This window comes from Macaca thibetana, chromosome 6 (assembly GCF_024542745.1).
Source record: "Macaca thibetana thibetana isolate TM-01 chromosome 6, ASM2454274v1, whole genome shotgun sequence".
Classification (NCBI taxonomy): domain Eukaryota; kingdom Metazoa; phylum Chordata; class Mammalia; order Primates; family Cercopithecidae; genus Macaca; species Macaca thibetana.
Window position 1 is genome coordinate 84,872,418 of NC_065583.1, and position 15,902 is coordinate 84,888,319.

Consider the following 15,902-nt stretch of genomic DNA (forward strand, 5'->3'; position numbering starts at 1 on the left):
TAGCATTCTTTAAAAGGCACTTGTAGAACATAATTAACTTTCTGGGAAGTGCCAAAACTGATTTTAAAGAAAAATATTATCAGATGCTACTCTTAGTTTTAAAGGCGTATACAAAATGGGGAGCAAACTAATTCAAAGACTGTCAGCTGAAAGAGAAAGGCTGTATTTGACCTCTGTGCTTCCATTACCCTAAAGTCTGAGCCCTTTTTGCAGGCCCTATTATTTGCCTTCCTTAGTTCTAAAATTCACTGTGAGCAAGTGATCTGTCCTGGCCATGGGAGGCTTGCAACACCCTTCCCAGGCTGGTTGCAATGACGGGGCCTCCCAAATGACTGGGCTCCTTGATCATGCTGTCACTAGGTCTATGGATCTAATTAGGCTAAGAAACACCTTTAATTAACATAGCCTAATAGAATCAACTTATGATTCAGGAATGTGATTACTGGTGTGGGCCAAATTAACCTTCGTTCATGCTTGATCGTTACATGGCTCATAAGATGTTCTTCAAATTTAGCTTTTCAAAGTTGTGTGTGTGTGTGTTTACTACAACCACATAATTCTTCAGAAGATAAAGTCAATAGAATTGATGGCATTCAGTGTGGAAATACACATTGTAATGTTTCACTGACTAGTTTTATAGGTGGCATGCTGTTAAACAAATGCATCTTAGACATTCTTTTAATTATTTCATTTTATTCTGCCAAAATCTTGAAAGTTAGATCATTTACAACCTTTTCAGTATTTAAGGATTCCACAAAGATATTTTAATTATAGGATTTATCTGAAGTATTATGAGATATCTGTGTATATACAGACATTTGTGTTTATATCTGTAGATACATACACATATAAATCTGTCTATATATGTATTATACATGCATGTGTATATACAGACATCTGTATTTATATCTGTAGATATATACACACATAAATCTAGTTATCTATATATGTATTATACATGCATGTGTGTATTATATATAAGTATGCACATATATGTACATTGGATTGCATATGCTTGTGTGTATGTGTGTATGCATATATGTGTGTGTATATATAAATATGTGTTATAAACTGGCTCCATGGACCTTTGGGGGATTTATGGGTGGTCTTTTGGAAATCTCTGAACTCCCTGAAGCTATATTGGAAACTGCATTTTGTGTACGTTTGTACGTATTTTGTTGCAAGGGAAAGCAGTCCATAAATGCCATTTGATTCTCAAAATTGTCTGTGACCACCCACCTATCACCAAAGGAAAAAAAGAAAGTTTAGGAGTCCATGGTCTAGCGCTATACCGTCCATTACTATAGCCCCTGGCCACTTGTGGCTACTGAACACTCTTGAAATGTGGCAAGTCTGAATTGAGATATGTTAGTGTAAATATACACTGGATTTTTAAGAATTAACATAAAAAAGAATGTAACATATCTCAATGGCTTATACATTGATTACATGATGAAATAATAATATGTGGGATATAATAGGTTAAGTAAAATATATCGATTAGCACAAATTTCACCTGCTTTTTGTTGCGATGTTGTTGTTGTTAAAGTGGCTCCTTGGAAATCTGAAATTGCAGATGTGGTTCATATTATATTTCCATTGAATAGCACTGGTTTGGGAAAAGTTATAGCTTGATCACAGGCATGTAGCTGGTTCTAGGAGGGCTAGCAAAAGGTTTTCATGATAGTACCAAAATTGGATTCTAAGAGAGGTTTTAGCAAAAACATCAGACCATGACTAAACAAAACAGGGTTAAAAACATAGATTTAAACTACTTTCATCCAAGTAATCCAGCAGAGTTTCCTTTAGAGAATCATGAGTCTGGAAGGAGAAGTCTGATGTCAACTCTGAACTATCCCTATCCATATTTGCAGATAATGTACATGGTGCATTTTGATAAGAACCTTAGGCCAATAATGACTCAAAGTAAACGTTTGCTCTTATCACATCAATAAAATGCTACATGTAAAAGTCCAGGAAATGTACTGGAAAACACTCAAGAAGAAATATCTCAAGGGAAATTGGAATCCCCAATTCTTAAAAGTATATGTATATTGTATCTTGATTTTTGAATCTAATTAGTCCTCACCAATACTTATGTAGTGCATATGATTTCTATTTTACAGATGTGAAAGCAGATGGAAAAGGTTGACTTATTTTCATTTAAGAAAAACTCTTTGTTCTCCACAGTGTACATGGAGGCTTTAAAAAGAACTTGTAGGCCTGGTGCAGTGGCTCATGTCTGTAATCCCAGCATTTTGGGAGGCTGAGGTGGGAGGATTGCTTGAGACCAGGAGTTTTAGACCAGCCTGGGCAACATAGTGAGAGAGACCCTGTACAGTGTATGTGTGTGTGTGCATATATATATATATATATCCTATAAATATACACACATACACACACTATACATATATACTATATATATAGAAAGGGAGAGTAAAAAATAATCTAAAAAAACCACTACTTTTGGGATATAATTCTGCCTGGCACATAGTAGATGATCAATAAATGTCCATTGTCTGATAAGTAACAGTTTCTTTCTTGATTCTTATACAGGGTTTCTAGCTCTAAAGTGTGTCTGTTTCCAACATCTTTGCTTTTTCCAATACCACATGCTAAGAAAAAGACATACCTAACTAATTTTTTAATTCTCACCATAAATCCATGAGACATAAACATTTTGGCTCTCACTGTCAACAAAACTGTGTGTGGTTTTGTTTTTTGGTTTTTGTTGTTTTTGGAAAGCAGTCTAATGTTAAATCATGCTTCCTGGTTCCAAAACACTAGAAGTGCCAGCTAGACTGGATATCACACCTAATTGGTAGGACAGACATTCAATGCACCAAACAAATGGAACGTTCTTGTCCCTCATCCAAAGTAATAAAGTGCAGAGCAGTTCGCATTTGTGCGTGCTCTCTCTCCCTCCCTCCCTCTCTCTTTCTCGCTTTCTCTCCCCAACCCCTCCACCGCTCTCTCCAAGGGTCTTGGTCTCAGATCTCAGTTGCTTCTAACCCTTGGTGTTTGGGATTTTCTCCCTGCCTCACATTGCATCTACCTTTCCTTTGCTTAAGGGTTAAAAACGAACCCTAGATCTAAGCTCTTGCGAGCTGCGTCCGAGTTCATTCAGGAATCCACCTTCTAGACAGAATTCCTCCAGCAACAATTCCAGTTCCATCCCACTTGTGAGCGCCAGCAGAGCACAGTGCTTGACACAGGGGCGAGAAAGGTGCATGCGCTGCTCACGCTCGAGCGCGCTCACACATACCACAAGAGGGTGAGTCCCCAGCCTCTCCCGGAGCCTAACCTGAAGGTCTGCGAGGAGGTCGCACCCGGTTCGCACCCGGGCCGCACCCCTTCCACGCCAAACCCCGGACAACGCTTCATCCGCACGCCCAGAAGGGCAAAGCAAACACATTCCCTTCCAACACACTCCCTTCCCAGTCTTGCCCAGGCACAACCGCTCCTATTTACCGTCTTGTACCACCAGCTGGCGAATGCCATGGCAACAACCGGCTAACTCCGATCCGCACGGCGGGGGACCCAGCGAGGGCGTGGGGTGCTGTGTTGGAGGCGCCGGGCTCGCACTCTGCCTGGCCGGGACCTGGCTGGCACTGAACTCGGCACATCCCGCGGCTGCCAGGTGGGCAGAACCCTGGGGGTGGAGCCCGGCGCAGACCCCGCCCCTCCCCGCCCGCCCGATTTGGCTCCTGCCTGGTTAGGGAAGAGGCTCTGCGTCTCCAGGCAGCCACGCCCTGCGGCCCGGCCTTAGCGCGGAAAACTAGATCCCGCTGTCCAGTGAAACCAAGGCACTCACTCGGGGGTCCTGAGTGAACCTCATTCCCCGTTCACCCACGTCTCACCAGCCAACTTTTCTCCACGCGCCCCCACTACACTCTACCCGGCCAACGCCACGCCCAGCGCACTGGACCCGGCCGGGGAACCGCAGACACCTCCAGCCACCTGCCGGACAGCGGCCGAGCCCCGAGCCCTCTCCCTGCCCCGCAGGGGCGCCGGGGGCGGCAGACCGGCCAGGCTGGCAACGCCCAGGGAGGGCGGCCACAGCTCCGGGACCCGGTCCCCCGTCGCCCAGCCCCGCGGCGCCGACAGGAGCGCCACTCACCTCCTGGGTGCGGCGGGCGGCGGCTGCGCGCCGGGGACGCGGGGAGGCGGCGGGCTTCTGGCCGGGCTGGGACATGGCGAGGCCGCTGCGGGCGCTGCCTCCGGGAATGCGCCGCGGAGAGTGGCGGGGAGGCCGGGCGGGGAGTCCTGCCAGGGAGGGAGGGAGGGAGGAAGCGGAGGGCCCGGGAGCGCGCGGTGAGGCAGCTTTTCCGACCCCACCCCAGGTCTGCGCCGGGGTTCCCCTAGCCCCGATGGGCCCTCCCCTTCCTGCCCGTGGAGGGACCCGGGATCCTGCCCTGTAACTTAACACCCACCGCCCCGGTCCTCACCCGGTGACCCTCCCCGGTCCCAGCACTGCTCGGGTTCCGGTTGGTCAGAAAGAAGGGGTTGGAGGTTACATCGTTCCTCCTTCGATGCCCAGATCTATCTAGCAGTTGTGCAACGAGAGAGCGGGACCCGGGCGTGGCCAGTCTACGCTTCGACCCTCCTCCCAATAATCCGGAGAAGTAGATACTCTTTCTACATTCTTCTCTGCTTTAGCTGTGAGAGTTTACCAACTCAAATCTGGCCCAAGCCTGGACAGTCTAGATAAGGAAGCGGATCATAAAAACAAATTAGTCTGTGTGTGTGTGTGTGTGTGTAAGTGCGTGCACGCGCCTGTATAGGTCGTATATGATTTTACTTTGTTTTTTGGCAGTTTCGAATTTTAATAAACTTTTATGGGGAGGAGACCATAGGTTCCAATGCCAACCGGAGAACAGTCCCAAATTTAAACCCTTATTAAACTCTTACAGTCTTTCTAGAGTCTGGCGAGTTTTGTTTCTGAAGCTAGATTGCTTTTGTCTTGGGCTCATCTTAAACAGCACTTCCTGGTTTGGGGCTAGAAGTGAAATTGAACAAGCCCTACTAGGACATGCTTATGTGAGAGACTGTCAGCCTGCAGTCGCTGCTGGTTCACCATCAGGCCTGACAGAAAACCTGTTTGTTACCCTGCAATAGCATCGTCATTTTGGGACTTGGGGTCACCGCTGTCTGCAGTGTTGGGGTTTAGACAGTTGAAGAGAGAGAAGGCAGATTTTTTTTTTTTTTTTTTTTTTTTTGAGACCCAGTCTGGCTCTGTCGCCCAGTTTGGAGTGCAGTGGCGCGATCTCTGCTTACTGCAATCTCTGCCTCCCGGGTTCAAGTGATTCTTCTGCCTCAGTCTCCTAAGTAGTTGGGACTACAGGCGCGTCGCCACACTCAGCTAATTTTTTATTTTTTATTATTTATTTATATTTATTTATTTATTTATTTATTTTGTAGAGATGAGGTTTCACCATGTTGGTCAGAGTGGTCTCGAACACCTGACCTCAAGTTATCCACCCACTGTGGCCTCCCAAAGTGCTGGAATTACAGGCGTGAGTCACTGCACCCGGCCAGAAGGCAGATTTTAAGGAGAGATTTGTCATGCTATATGGAGCCTGACAGAACAGAATTCTGGTTTCCTTTCTACCTCCTCATTTTAGAAATTCTGACTTCTTCCTTAAAGGATAGGATAGCAGCATTCTTAATTTTGAGGGAGGGGATGGGGGGAGAAGAGGATTTAAATGCATTTCCTCTTAAAGGATTCTACTTACTGCCTGTGTATCTAGCATTTCAACAAACAGGTAGCACTGCAGGAATTTATACATAAAAATGAAGCAACTTAGATATTGGGACTATGTTCACTCAGGAAAAACAAATGTTTGTTGGCATCGGTTACATTCAGAAAGGAGGGAAAGTATGCCATAAGTCTGAAAACAAGATCTTCTTATGATTGTGACCACACCACTACAGTAATTTTAAAAAACACAAAAGCTGTAGGGGTGAGGTGACAGGCAGCTCCTCCTTCCTGGCCTCCACCCCAGGAACAAGAATGATTTTCTTACTGGGGAGCCTACATGTCCCAGATTCAAGGTTTTAGATCCCTGGAGTACTTTATTCAAACTCTGGAATAGTTTCCACTGACTTGGTGGCATTAAAGTTTGAGGTTATTTTCCAACAGAGTATTTAAAAATTGAGTTTAACCCGGTTATATATTTCTTGAGAGTATTGTATGTAAAGCATTGTGAAAGGACTAGTAGAAGGAGAGATACAGAGATTAAAAAGATACATTGCCTGCCCTCCAGGGACTGACAGTTTAGCTGAAGTCATATGGCATTTGTAACACATGATTGTTTAGGGATATTGAAAGACATAACAGTGTGTGAATAAGTACAAAGGTGCTTTGGGAGTTTGGGGTTCCACAGGGGTTGTATCAACAATAGGAGGGAAAGGAGGAAGGAGGCATGAGCAGGCCAGCTGGCTGGTGAGGTGTGAACAGAAGGAGAACAGGTGGGGGCACCTGAGGAGATGAAGAGGAACCCACTCACCTGGCTGGGGCTGAGGGTCTATGTTCAGGAGTAAGTAATCGATCTATTCACCAGCTCATTGTTCTGCTTATGTGTAGCTACACTGTAATACAGGATATATTAGATATCAAAATCTATAAGAGATAATAACCCTAACCTTCAGGCTTAGCTTAAAAGTCAGAACTCACATAAGCAGAACAATTGCTAAACAATGCATTCATGACTATGAGTAAAGAAGAATTTCAAAGAAGTTGAAGACCCTGATGTTTCACTTTCTCTTGTAGCCAGTGAAAAATTATTGGAACTTTGATATCGTGGACCAGTGTTTACTAATTTAGGGAAGCTCCTTTTAAATATAGATGGCTTTGGGGCCAGGCGTGGTGGCTCATGCCTGTAATCCTAGCACTTTGGGAAGCTGAGGTGGGCAGAGTGCCTGAGTTCAAGAGTTCGCAACCAGCCTGGGCAACATGATGAAACTCTGTCTCTACTAAAAATACAAAAAACTTAGTTGGGTGTGGTGGCGTGCGCCTGTAATCCCAGCTACTCAGGAGGCTGAGGCATGAGAATCGCCTGAACGGGGGAGGCGGAGGTTGCAGTGAGCCAAGATCATCTCACTGCACTCCAGCCTGGGTGACAGAGTGAGACTCTGTTTCAAGAAAAAAAAAATTTTTCAATATAAATAAATACTTGGCTTTTGCTACATTATTGTCTGCACATAGGTAATCATTTATTCCTTTATTTGCTCAGTAACAGAGCAAATAAAGGGAGGTACTGTAGACCTCTTACACTAAAGGACGTTACAATTAGAAGAGACAGACAAGTAAATACAGGCATACCTCGTTTTATTGCTCTTTGCTTTATTGCACTTCACAGATACTGTGTTTTTTACAAAATGAAGGCTTGTGGCAACCGAGCCATAAGCATGTCTATCAGCACCATTTTTCCAACAGCATATGTTCACCTCATGTCTCTGTGCCACATTTTGGTGATTCTTGCAACACTTTAACCTTTTTCATTACATCTGTTATGTGATCTCTGATCAGAAATCTTTGATGTTGTTACTGTAATTATTTTGGGGTGCCACATACTGCACCCGTAGGAGACAGAGAATTTAATCGATAAATGTTGTGTGTGTTCTGACTGCCTCACCAACTGGCTGTTCTACCTAGGAATCGATTTGCATATACATATACACTTGAAACTGTATTCCTATAAAGAAATAAAGAACAGAGCCAAATAAACACCCAGGTAGATATCACATCGCATTTGCTGGAGATGGCCATATTTTGGCAATACATCATAGTGGGTAAAGCGTAAGAATTTTAGATCCACACAACTATGTTTAAATCCCAGTTCTGCCTCTTATGGACTGCAAAGCTCAAGCAAATTACTTAATCGCTTTGAATGTCAGTTCCCTAATCTGTTACCTGTGGATGATAAAGCTGAATACCTACATCCTAGGGTTATTCTAATGATGCAATAAGGCAGTGTATTGAAGCCCTTGGCACAGTGCCTCGTGTGATAATTGTGCAGTACATGCTGGTTGCAGTTATTAAATTGCATTTATTATTAATAGTTAAAATTTCAAAACCCCTGAATGTTCTTTGGACAGGGGCAAAGCATTTTTGGTTGGCTCCCCAGTTAGAAGCAACCTCCTGTCCAATCAATGAATGTTATAGATCTGTTTCCATTTCCAACCATAGATCTGTTTCCATTCAACCAACATTCCAGACATCCTCTAGACCGTAAAATGAGCCATAGCTGAGCAGTACCCTAGGAAAGCTCTAATCCAGACCCACATACCTGAGCTGGCAGCCAGAATTCACGGTGATGTGCTCATTCCCAATAATGGGTGCTTTTTCCATTTTTCCATTTCCTTTTTTTTTTTCTTTTTTTCTTTTTGGTTTGCTTCTTTTGTGTATGTGCTGATAGACTGGCTGGTTATTTGAAGTAACTTTAACATTTGTTAGGCCACAAGAAACCAAATTTGGGATGATGTGTGCGTGGGAATGAACCCGAAGTACTGCCGTGCTCCTGTCCTGGGATAGGTGCAAGTTAATCGTGGCCCCTCAGACCTGGAGGCAACACAGAAAACAGAGTCACAGAATTACATTTTTTTTTTTTTTTTTTTTTTTTTTGAGATGGAGTCTCGCTCTGTTGTCCAGGCTGGAGTGCAGTGGCACAATCTTGGCTCACCACAACTTCCGCCTCCCGGGTTCAAGTGATTCTCCTGCCTCGGCCTCCTGAGTAGCTGGGATTACAGGTGCACACCACTATGCCTGGCTAATTTTGTATTTTTAGTAGAGATGAAGTTTAGCCATGTTGGCCAGGCTGATTGTGAACTCCTGACCTCATGTGATCCACCCGCCTCGGCCTCCCAAAGTGCTGGGATTACAGGTGCGAGCCACCGCGCCCAGCCTACAAAATTACATTTTCAGACTAGCAAGTATATCTCTGGAAATCGAATTATATTTTTGAAATATTGTCACTTTCCACTAACTTTCATTTTCCTCCCACTCACAAACACCATCTTATGGAATTAATTTTCTATATAGAAATTTTAGCAGCCCAAATATCTCTACAGCCAACTGCTTGCTTCAAATACTTACCAAAGCTAGATTAATTTTTTAATGTGCTATTTCTGTCTGGAATGTATCTAGACAAAGTTACTCATAGGAATCCATTTTTATTATAAGAATTCTCATATTCCTGTCATAGAGAATATTTTGAATCAATTATCTTATCCTTTCTATATATCCTAACCTACTCACTCCCACTTAAAAAATTGTCACCTAAATTTTCCCAGGCCTAGTCTTCATTTCCTCCCTCAGCCTGTCTTTTGTCCATTAATAGGTATTTCTTGTAGTCTATCCAGAAGGCATGTAGACTGGGATGATATGCTGAGCAAGCCACATTTCGTTACTATAGAGAAAAAGAAACCACAATTGGTCATCATGGTGACTCACCCCAGGCTTCTACCACCACACCCAAACCACACAATAGTGCAAACTCTTTGGTTAGATTTAATGCAGAAAATAAAGCCATTCCTGCAAAGCAAGATTTTTATGTTCCAAGGTATGCCTAAGGTCACCTCTCTGGTGTTTGATTGTAAAATAGTATTGATCCTTCTTGTTGCAGATCACTTCACATTACATATTTATTGGTGTCAGGTTTGTTTCCACTTTTGTTTCTTTCCCTGCATTTCTGTTTCCAGCTCAGATTATTGTATAAAGAAATGTGCCATTTCTAAGAGGTTCTTCAATTGCCTGCAAGCCACAATGTTTTCTTAATTGAGAAAAAATGTCTCTGGATTTAATACTCAAAGTCATTTGGGACACATGCAGAATATTGATTTCTTTGACTCGATATATAAGAATTCACTAGTTTCTAGAAAGAAGAGTTAAGAGCATGCACCAGGGGCCATTTGGAATATCTGCCCAGCTCACCCCTGTTCCTCCTTCTTTGGAGTAGAATTCCAGATCCCATCAGGGCTCCCCATTGCTCTATCCCTTTTCTCCACAGCCCACAGTTGACTGGACCAGCGGTAGACCTGACTTGAACTGACCCAAACAGGCAGGTTTTCTTTCCTCATTGGGAGATGGGGACTGAGTAATGAAATTAAGATGAAGACAGAGGAAAAAAACTTTCTGGGTGCTAAAAACCGTAACATGAAGCATGTAGACCTGGGCTTCACTGTGGAAACTGAGGACCCAGAAAGCCAGCCTGCACAGGAAGAAAGAACAAGTCTGCCAGGAAAGCAGAGATGGGAGGAGACAAAAAAGGGCTGAGCTTCCTTACAACCTTCCACTTATGAGCTCCACTCTCTAGTGAGGCCCAGTTGCATTCAAAGGCTTTGGTTCTGGGAGGTAAGCTATAGCCTTCAAAGTAATCTCCCCTTATTTTTGTTTTAACAGTACAAGTTGTTTTTTTCTATTATTTATTAACCAAGAGAGTCTCAACCAATTCAGAAAATAAGCAGAATATTCATGGAGCATACAAATTGTTTTTAAGTAAAGTTCTCAGTAATTTTTCTAAACTTTTTTCCCCATGGTCCTCAGTAAGAAACACATTTTACGTTGCAACTAGTACATATAAATGCACATAATTAGAACATGAAGTTTCATGAAACAGTTCTGATCTTTATTACCTATGATCAGGTAAAAAAAAAGAATAATGTGAACTATGTTTTATTAATCTGTAAACACAAAGTGGAAACAAATCCAAAAAAAACAATAAAAATTAAAAATTAGGCAATATTTTATTTAATGCTGCAGCTATGTTTGCCTGTTCATGTTTATTACAGTCTGGGACACATGAAGATAATGATACCTGCATTTCTGGTGCACTGTTGAGCCAGGTTTTTTTGTTGTTGATGTTTTAATTGGCTCAAGATGGAAAATCCCAATTTACACATATCGGCTCTTGAGAATGTTAACAGTGGCAGCATATTCTGATATTTAACTTCTGTTCTACTTTATTCAAATTTATTTTTTAAACTGTTGATGATGACTCACTAAATGTCATAATCGACCCTTGTGCCCACAGTTTGAAAAACAGTAAGCCAGAATATATTGTTAAATTGCCTGCTACTAAGATGATCTAAGATAAGGCAAATGCATCGCAAGTATCTACAGTAGATCCTTACTTGAGCTCAGACAGCTGTCTTTTCTAAAGCTCTCTAGAGGGGAATCCCAGTTTTTCATTCACTACTGCAGATCATTTGTAACAGTTCTCTTTATGTGGAGAGTCACTTGTATTTGACTGCGGACTGCCATTCAAATCCATTTCTTCTTGTCCAGTTTTCAGAGAAGATAAAGAATAGGTACTCTAAAGCTTCTCTTTGCCTGGGTCTACCCTTCTCCTTGCCTTCCCCCGCTTATCCACAGGAAGCCAGCTTCCCAGCCACACTGGTCTCCCTACTGGACCATGCATGATCCATGCATGCACTTTCCCTTTCCTGCAGTTTTCCATGTTGCTGTTCTTCCGAGAGACATCTCCTATCTGGTTATCTAAACCTTGCACATTCTTCAAGTAGCAGGGTGTGTTTACCCACCATCAGATCTTGCTCCTCACTCTGCTCCATATCTTTTTTGTCCTTTTCTGATCACTCATATATCTTGAAAGGTTTCTATTCCATATTTATTGATACAGAAAACTATTCATTATCCTGTTAGAAAAACAATGTATTTATAAAATAGCATGAACATTGTAGAGCTAAAGATAAAGATAGAACTATACATCAAGAAATTAACTAGATGTGAGCATTTGGGTAATTCTATTTTGGTTTTATTTTCCCAGTTTATGTTTTCTTAATGTTTCTTATATTTCTTAATGGTTCTTGCAATAAGCACATAGTATACAATAAAAATAATAAAAGGGAAGTCTTAGCTTTTGAGCTAGCTATGAAGGTCTTTTATCATTTGAGCCCTCCCCATATTTAACACAAATATACATGGTCTTTATTTTCTCTTCTCATGTGCTCAGCTTCCACTTCCAAATGTATTGCAATATTCTTGAAAATCCAGATGCCCCTTTTTTGGTTTTTCTTACTTTTCATTTTCCAATTTTGATGTAACAGCAAGTTATTAATGAACTTACTCTTGATAACATCTGAGTGTAGTCAAGTAAAAGCTTATACTGTGTATGTCTAGAAGATATTTGTGTTATATTTTACTTCCTTCAAACCACTGAAAACTCTGCAAATATTGCTTCTCAGATTAAAACACAACATCAGAGAAAAAGAGAGTGCTTTATTTTTGAAACTGATAATATACAGTAGCTATGCACACTATACATGTGAGGTTTTTTTGCTTACATTATGTAATCTACAGTTTGGTTTTCTTAAGAAAAAGATATAGGAAGGAAAATGAGGAAAGCAGTGAAAGCGAAAGAAAGATAAGAAAGAGAACGAAAAAAGAAAATGGGCCAGGTGCGGTGGCTCACATCTGTAATCCCAGCACTTTGGGAGGCCGAGGCAGGCAGATCAAAAGGTCAGGAGTTCGAGACCAGCCTGGCCAATATGGTGAAATCCTGTCTCTACTAAAAGTACAACAAAATTAGCCGAGCGTGGTGGCCCATGCCTGTAATCCCAGCTACTCGGGAGGCTGAGGCAGGAGAACTACTTGAACCCGGGAGGCGCAGGTTGCAGTGAGCTGAGATCGCACCACTGAACTCCAGCCCGGCAACAGAGTGAGACTCTGTCTCGAAAAAAAAAAAAAGAAAAAAAAAGATAAAGAGAAAGGAGAGATACAAGGGAAGAGAAAAGGGAGAGAGGAAGAAGAAGAAAAAGGAAAAAACGATAATTAAGCAACAGGAATGAAAAAGGGGATATGAAGTAGTATTTTTAAGGGGAAACAACAAATCTTAGACTAAAACTACCACTAGAAAAATACAAAATAAGACTCATAGTTATTTACTTGTTTATTTATTTATTTGTTTATTGCTTTTCAGTCTTTCAAATATTTGAAGATAATTATTTTGGCCCCCAAATTCTTTTTTCCTTTCTTCCTAAAGAAGTCAAAATGAAATATTCCTTAGTTTTCTAAATACCGGATTAAGATACAAGATAAAGATCTGAGAGAAAAGAGGAAAAAGAAAAGAACTTTTAAATAATTTTTATTTCATCTATGATTTACTTTTTGCTTAATCTAATCTAGGACTATATATGCATTTTGTAAAACCTCACAGCAATGTTATGAAGTTTTATTTGTACCCTTATTTTACAGAGAAGGAGATGGATGTTTTAAGAAGGTAAGACTTCATCCACAGCCGGGAGGTGGCAGAGCCAGATTCCAAAGCCAGGTCTGCTAACTACAGTTCCTCTCCAAATTGTTGCCCTTTCTGGAGCAACAACTCAATTGTTCTTTTTTAATCATCTGTTTTTCTAGGTCTCCCAGAACTCTCTAGATGAGACAACATTTGTTTATTATGAATTTAGTATGCGGTTGACTTTGAGGAAAAAAAATGTGATTAAAAACACCTGTCTGGCATAACTTCAATACCAGGTTGAGCCTAGCCCTACCCCAAAGCAATGAATCTGGACTGGTTTGCCTACTCAGACCCAGAGACTCCCTGTGAGGTCTGACCCCACCCTGGAGATATAGGATAACTGTGGCACAGAGTAGATATGTCCCTGGAGCCTGTGAGAATATATCAAGGCAATCACTAAACTGTGGAAACACTGCCATTAATTTGGGAGATAATGGCTGTGGGAAACTCAGGCTCAACAGGGACCCTGATGGGTCTCAAGGATTAGGAGACATCCTTCAAGCACTGTGCTCAAACCAAGCCAGTTCCTCACAGCAGGTGGGTAAGAGGGTGTGGTCTCAGCTGGTGCCTAGCTACCTCTCCCAAATCTGTTGTCCTGCAGCAAGGGATTATGGTTCCCATGCAGTCTGTGCCCCTTCTGAAGTACGCAGTAGTCAACCTCTGACTGTTGGAGTCCCTGTGACCACCAATTTCTGTCACGAGCTCTGTTTTTCCTGGGATACATCAGATATCACATCTTATATTTTGCACTGTGTCATTTTAACATAGGCAAGATGATCTCATGTGCAAATAACACATCCAAGGGAAATCTTAAAATGAACAAATGGCACATACCTCACTCCCTGAGTGGGTTAGGCCACATGCTGTGTGTCAGGAGGCTCTGTGACACAGAGCATTTAAGTGGAGGTTTCACAGAGGAGTCACCTAAACATAGGGTTTCCTCTTTGTGGGTGTGCCGTGAGCTGATTGGATGAGTGGCTAAATGTATAATTAGGTACTGTGGGTTACTCAGCTAGTTTTTCTGTTTATGTCCCTCCTCTAGAGTTTTAATTGAGCACTATTTAGTACTTAGGCTAAAATGGTATTACACCAATTATCTTTGTTTTAAAAAATCCCTGTGACCCATCAATTCTACATTTTTCCCTAATGTGTGTTATTTTTACACCATGAATATTCTAATTATAGACTTCAAGTAGGAAATCATTTGTAATTATCAAACAAAGCAAAGCCAATTATTACAACCTGGGTTGGAGGAGACTTAAGGGTTGGTCTGGACCTCGTTTGCCATGAACTATCTTCTTAGAACCATCCCCAGGAGGTCCTCTGATGCTGCCCTAGTGGCCACTGGCCACTGCATCTGGTGAAGAGCAGAGGTTTTGGATTCAATTGCATATGGATTCGAATCCTAGCTCTGGTCCTTAACAGTGAGCTCTTAGGAAGTTTACCGAAGCTCTCTGAGACTCAGTATCTTTGTAAGATGAGCCTACTAATATATACCTTGCAGGGCTGTTACTTTTAAAAACATGTCCCAGGGAGATTCTGATTTAATACACAGATTAAATATGTGTGTCTGTATTCCTTCTCTCCCCTGAAACTTCACAGATAGTAAATGAAATTAAAACAAATAGGAAAGCTCTAAACCCACAGGATAAAGGGCATAGAACAGGAGACAATTACAAACATGATATATCAACACATTTTTGTAAAATGTGTAGTAGAAACCAAATTTTACAGAATGGAGAAAGCTACAGCCTGAGAGTCTGCTGGGGAGATACGGACAGAAATGAGCAAGGTCTAATGCCAGTTTGAAAGCTCAGGGTTTGGAGGCACGGGCTGAAAAGAGAGAGATGGGTGAAAATCTTTACAGATTGCAGTTAGAACCTCAGTCTCTTTCTCCCATTTCACACATCAAGGCAACTACCCCTTCCCAACCTCAGGTGAGATGGGAAGCTTACAAAGAAAAGAACAGTAGAGACAGGATAAGAAAATTATATATCAACTCAAGACATACAACATCTATCCAGTAGGATTTCTGAAAGGACAGCAGAGAAAGCAGAGAAAATACAATCGAGTAATGATGTCTTTAAAAATCAGCATTGACTGATATTAGTACACACACACACACACACACACACACACACACACACACACTCTTCCCTATGCACATCACTTGTGCTCTGTCCCACGTTAGAATGTCTCAGAGGCTGAAGGGACATTCTCTGCAGTGTTGTGGAGAAACCGAAGTTCTTGTCCCACTACAAGTTGCTGTTCTGCTTCCTAACTAGACAGTGCTTTGTTGCTGAGGAGCCCAGGGCACAGTAGATTTTTGTCTGATTTAGATAATTGAGATGGGGAGGCTGGCATCAGCAGCATCATTTCTAGTACTGCTTGGGTCTATTGTATTATTAGTTCAATTTTTTCTCCAGAATGTCCTTGGAAAGAAAATATCTACCCACACTGTTATCCAAGTTCAACTGTGAGACAGCACAGCAGAAAGACGGATCACAATACATCAGCCAATGAATGCTTCAGTGTCAAGATTGGAAAACAAATTTCCAAACACAATTCTAAATATCTGTTTTGCGCTAGTCTGTTGAAAAAATCTTTCCTAAACCTTCTCTATCTCCATCTTTAAAAGGATGGTAT

General features: G+C 41.9%; 1 protein-coding gene across 10 annotated transcripts in view; it reads right to left on the reverse strand.

The window, feature by feature from the left end:
• CAST (calpastatin) overlaps positions 1–4,567 on the reverse strand; it is a 112,789-nt gene extending 108,222 nt beyond the window's left edge. For 2 of the 10 annotated variants that reach the window (XM_050795402.1, XM_050795396.1), the window contains exon 1: positions 3,472–3,610. In XM_050795402.1, the coding sequence (XP_050651359.1) occupies positions 3,472–3,501 (30 nt within the window). In that variant the 5' untranslated portion in view covers positions 3,502–3,610. Of the gene's footprint in view, positions 1–3,471; positions 3,642–4,120; positions 4,407–4,448 lie in introns of those variants that run through there. The other 8 variants (XM_050795392.1, XM_050795409.1, XM_050795398.1 and 5 more) reach the window with 8 other exon arrangements.
• Between the last annotated feature and the right edge of the window lie 11,335 nt (positions 4,568–15,902).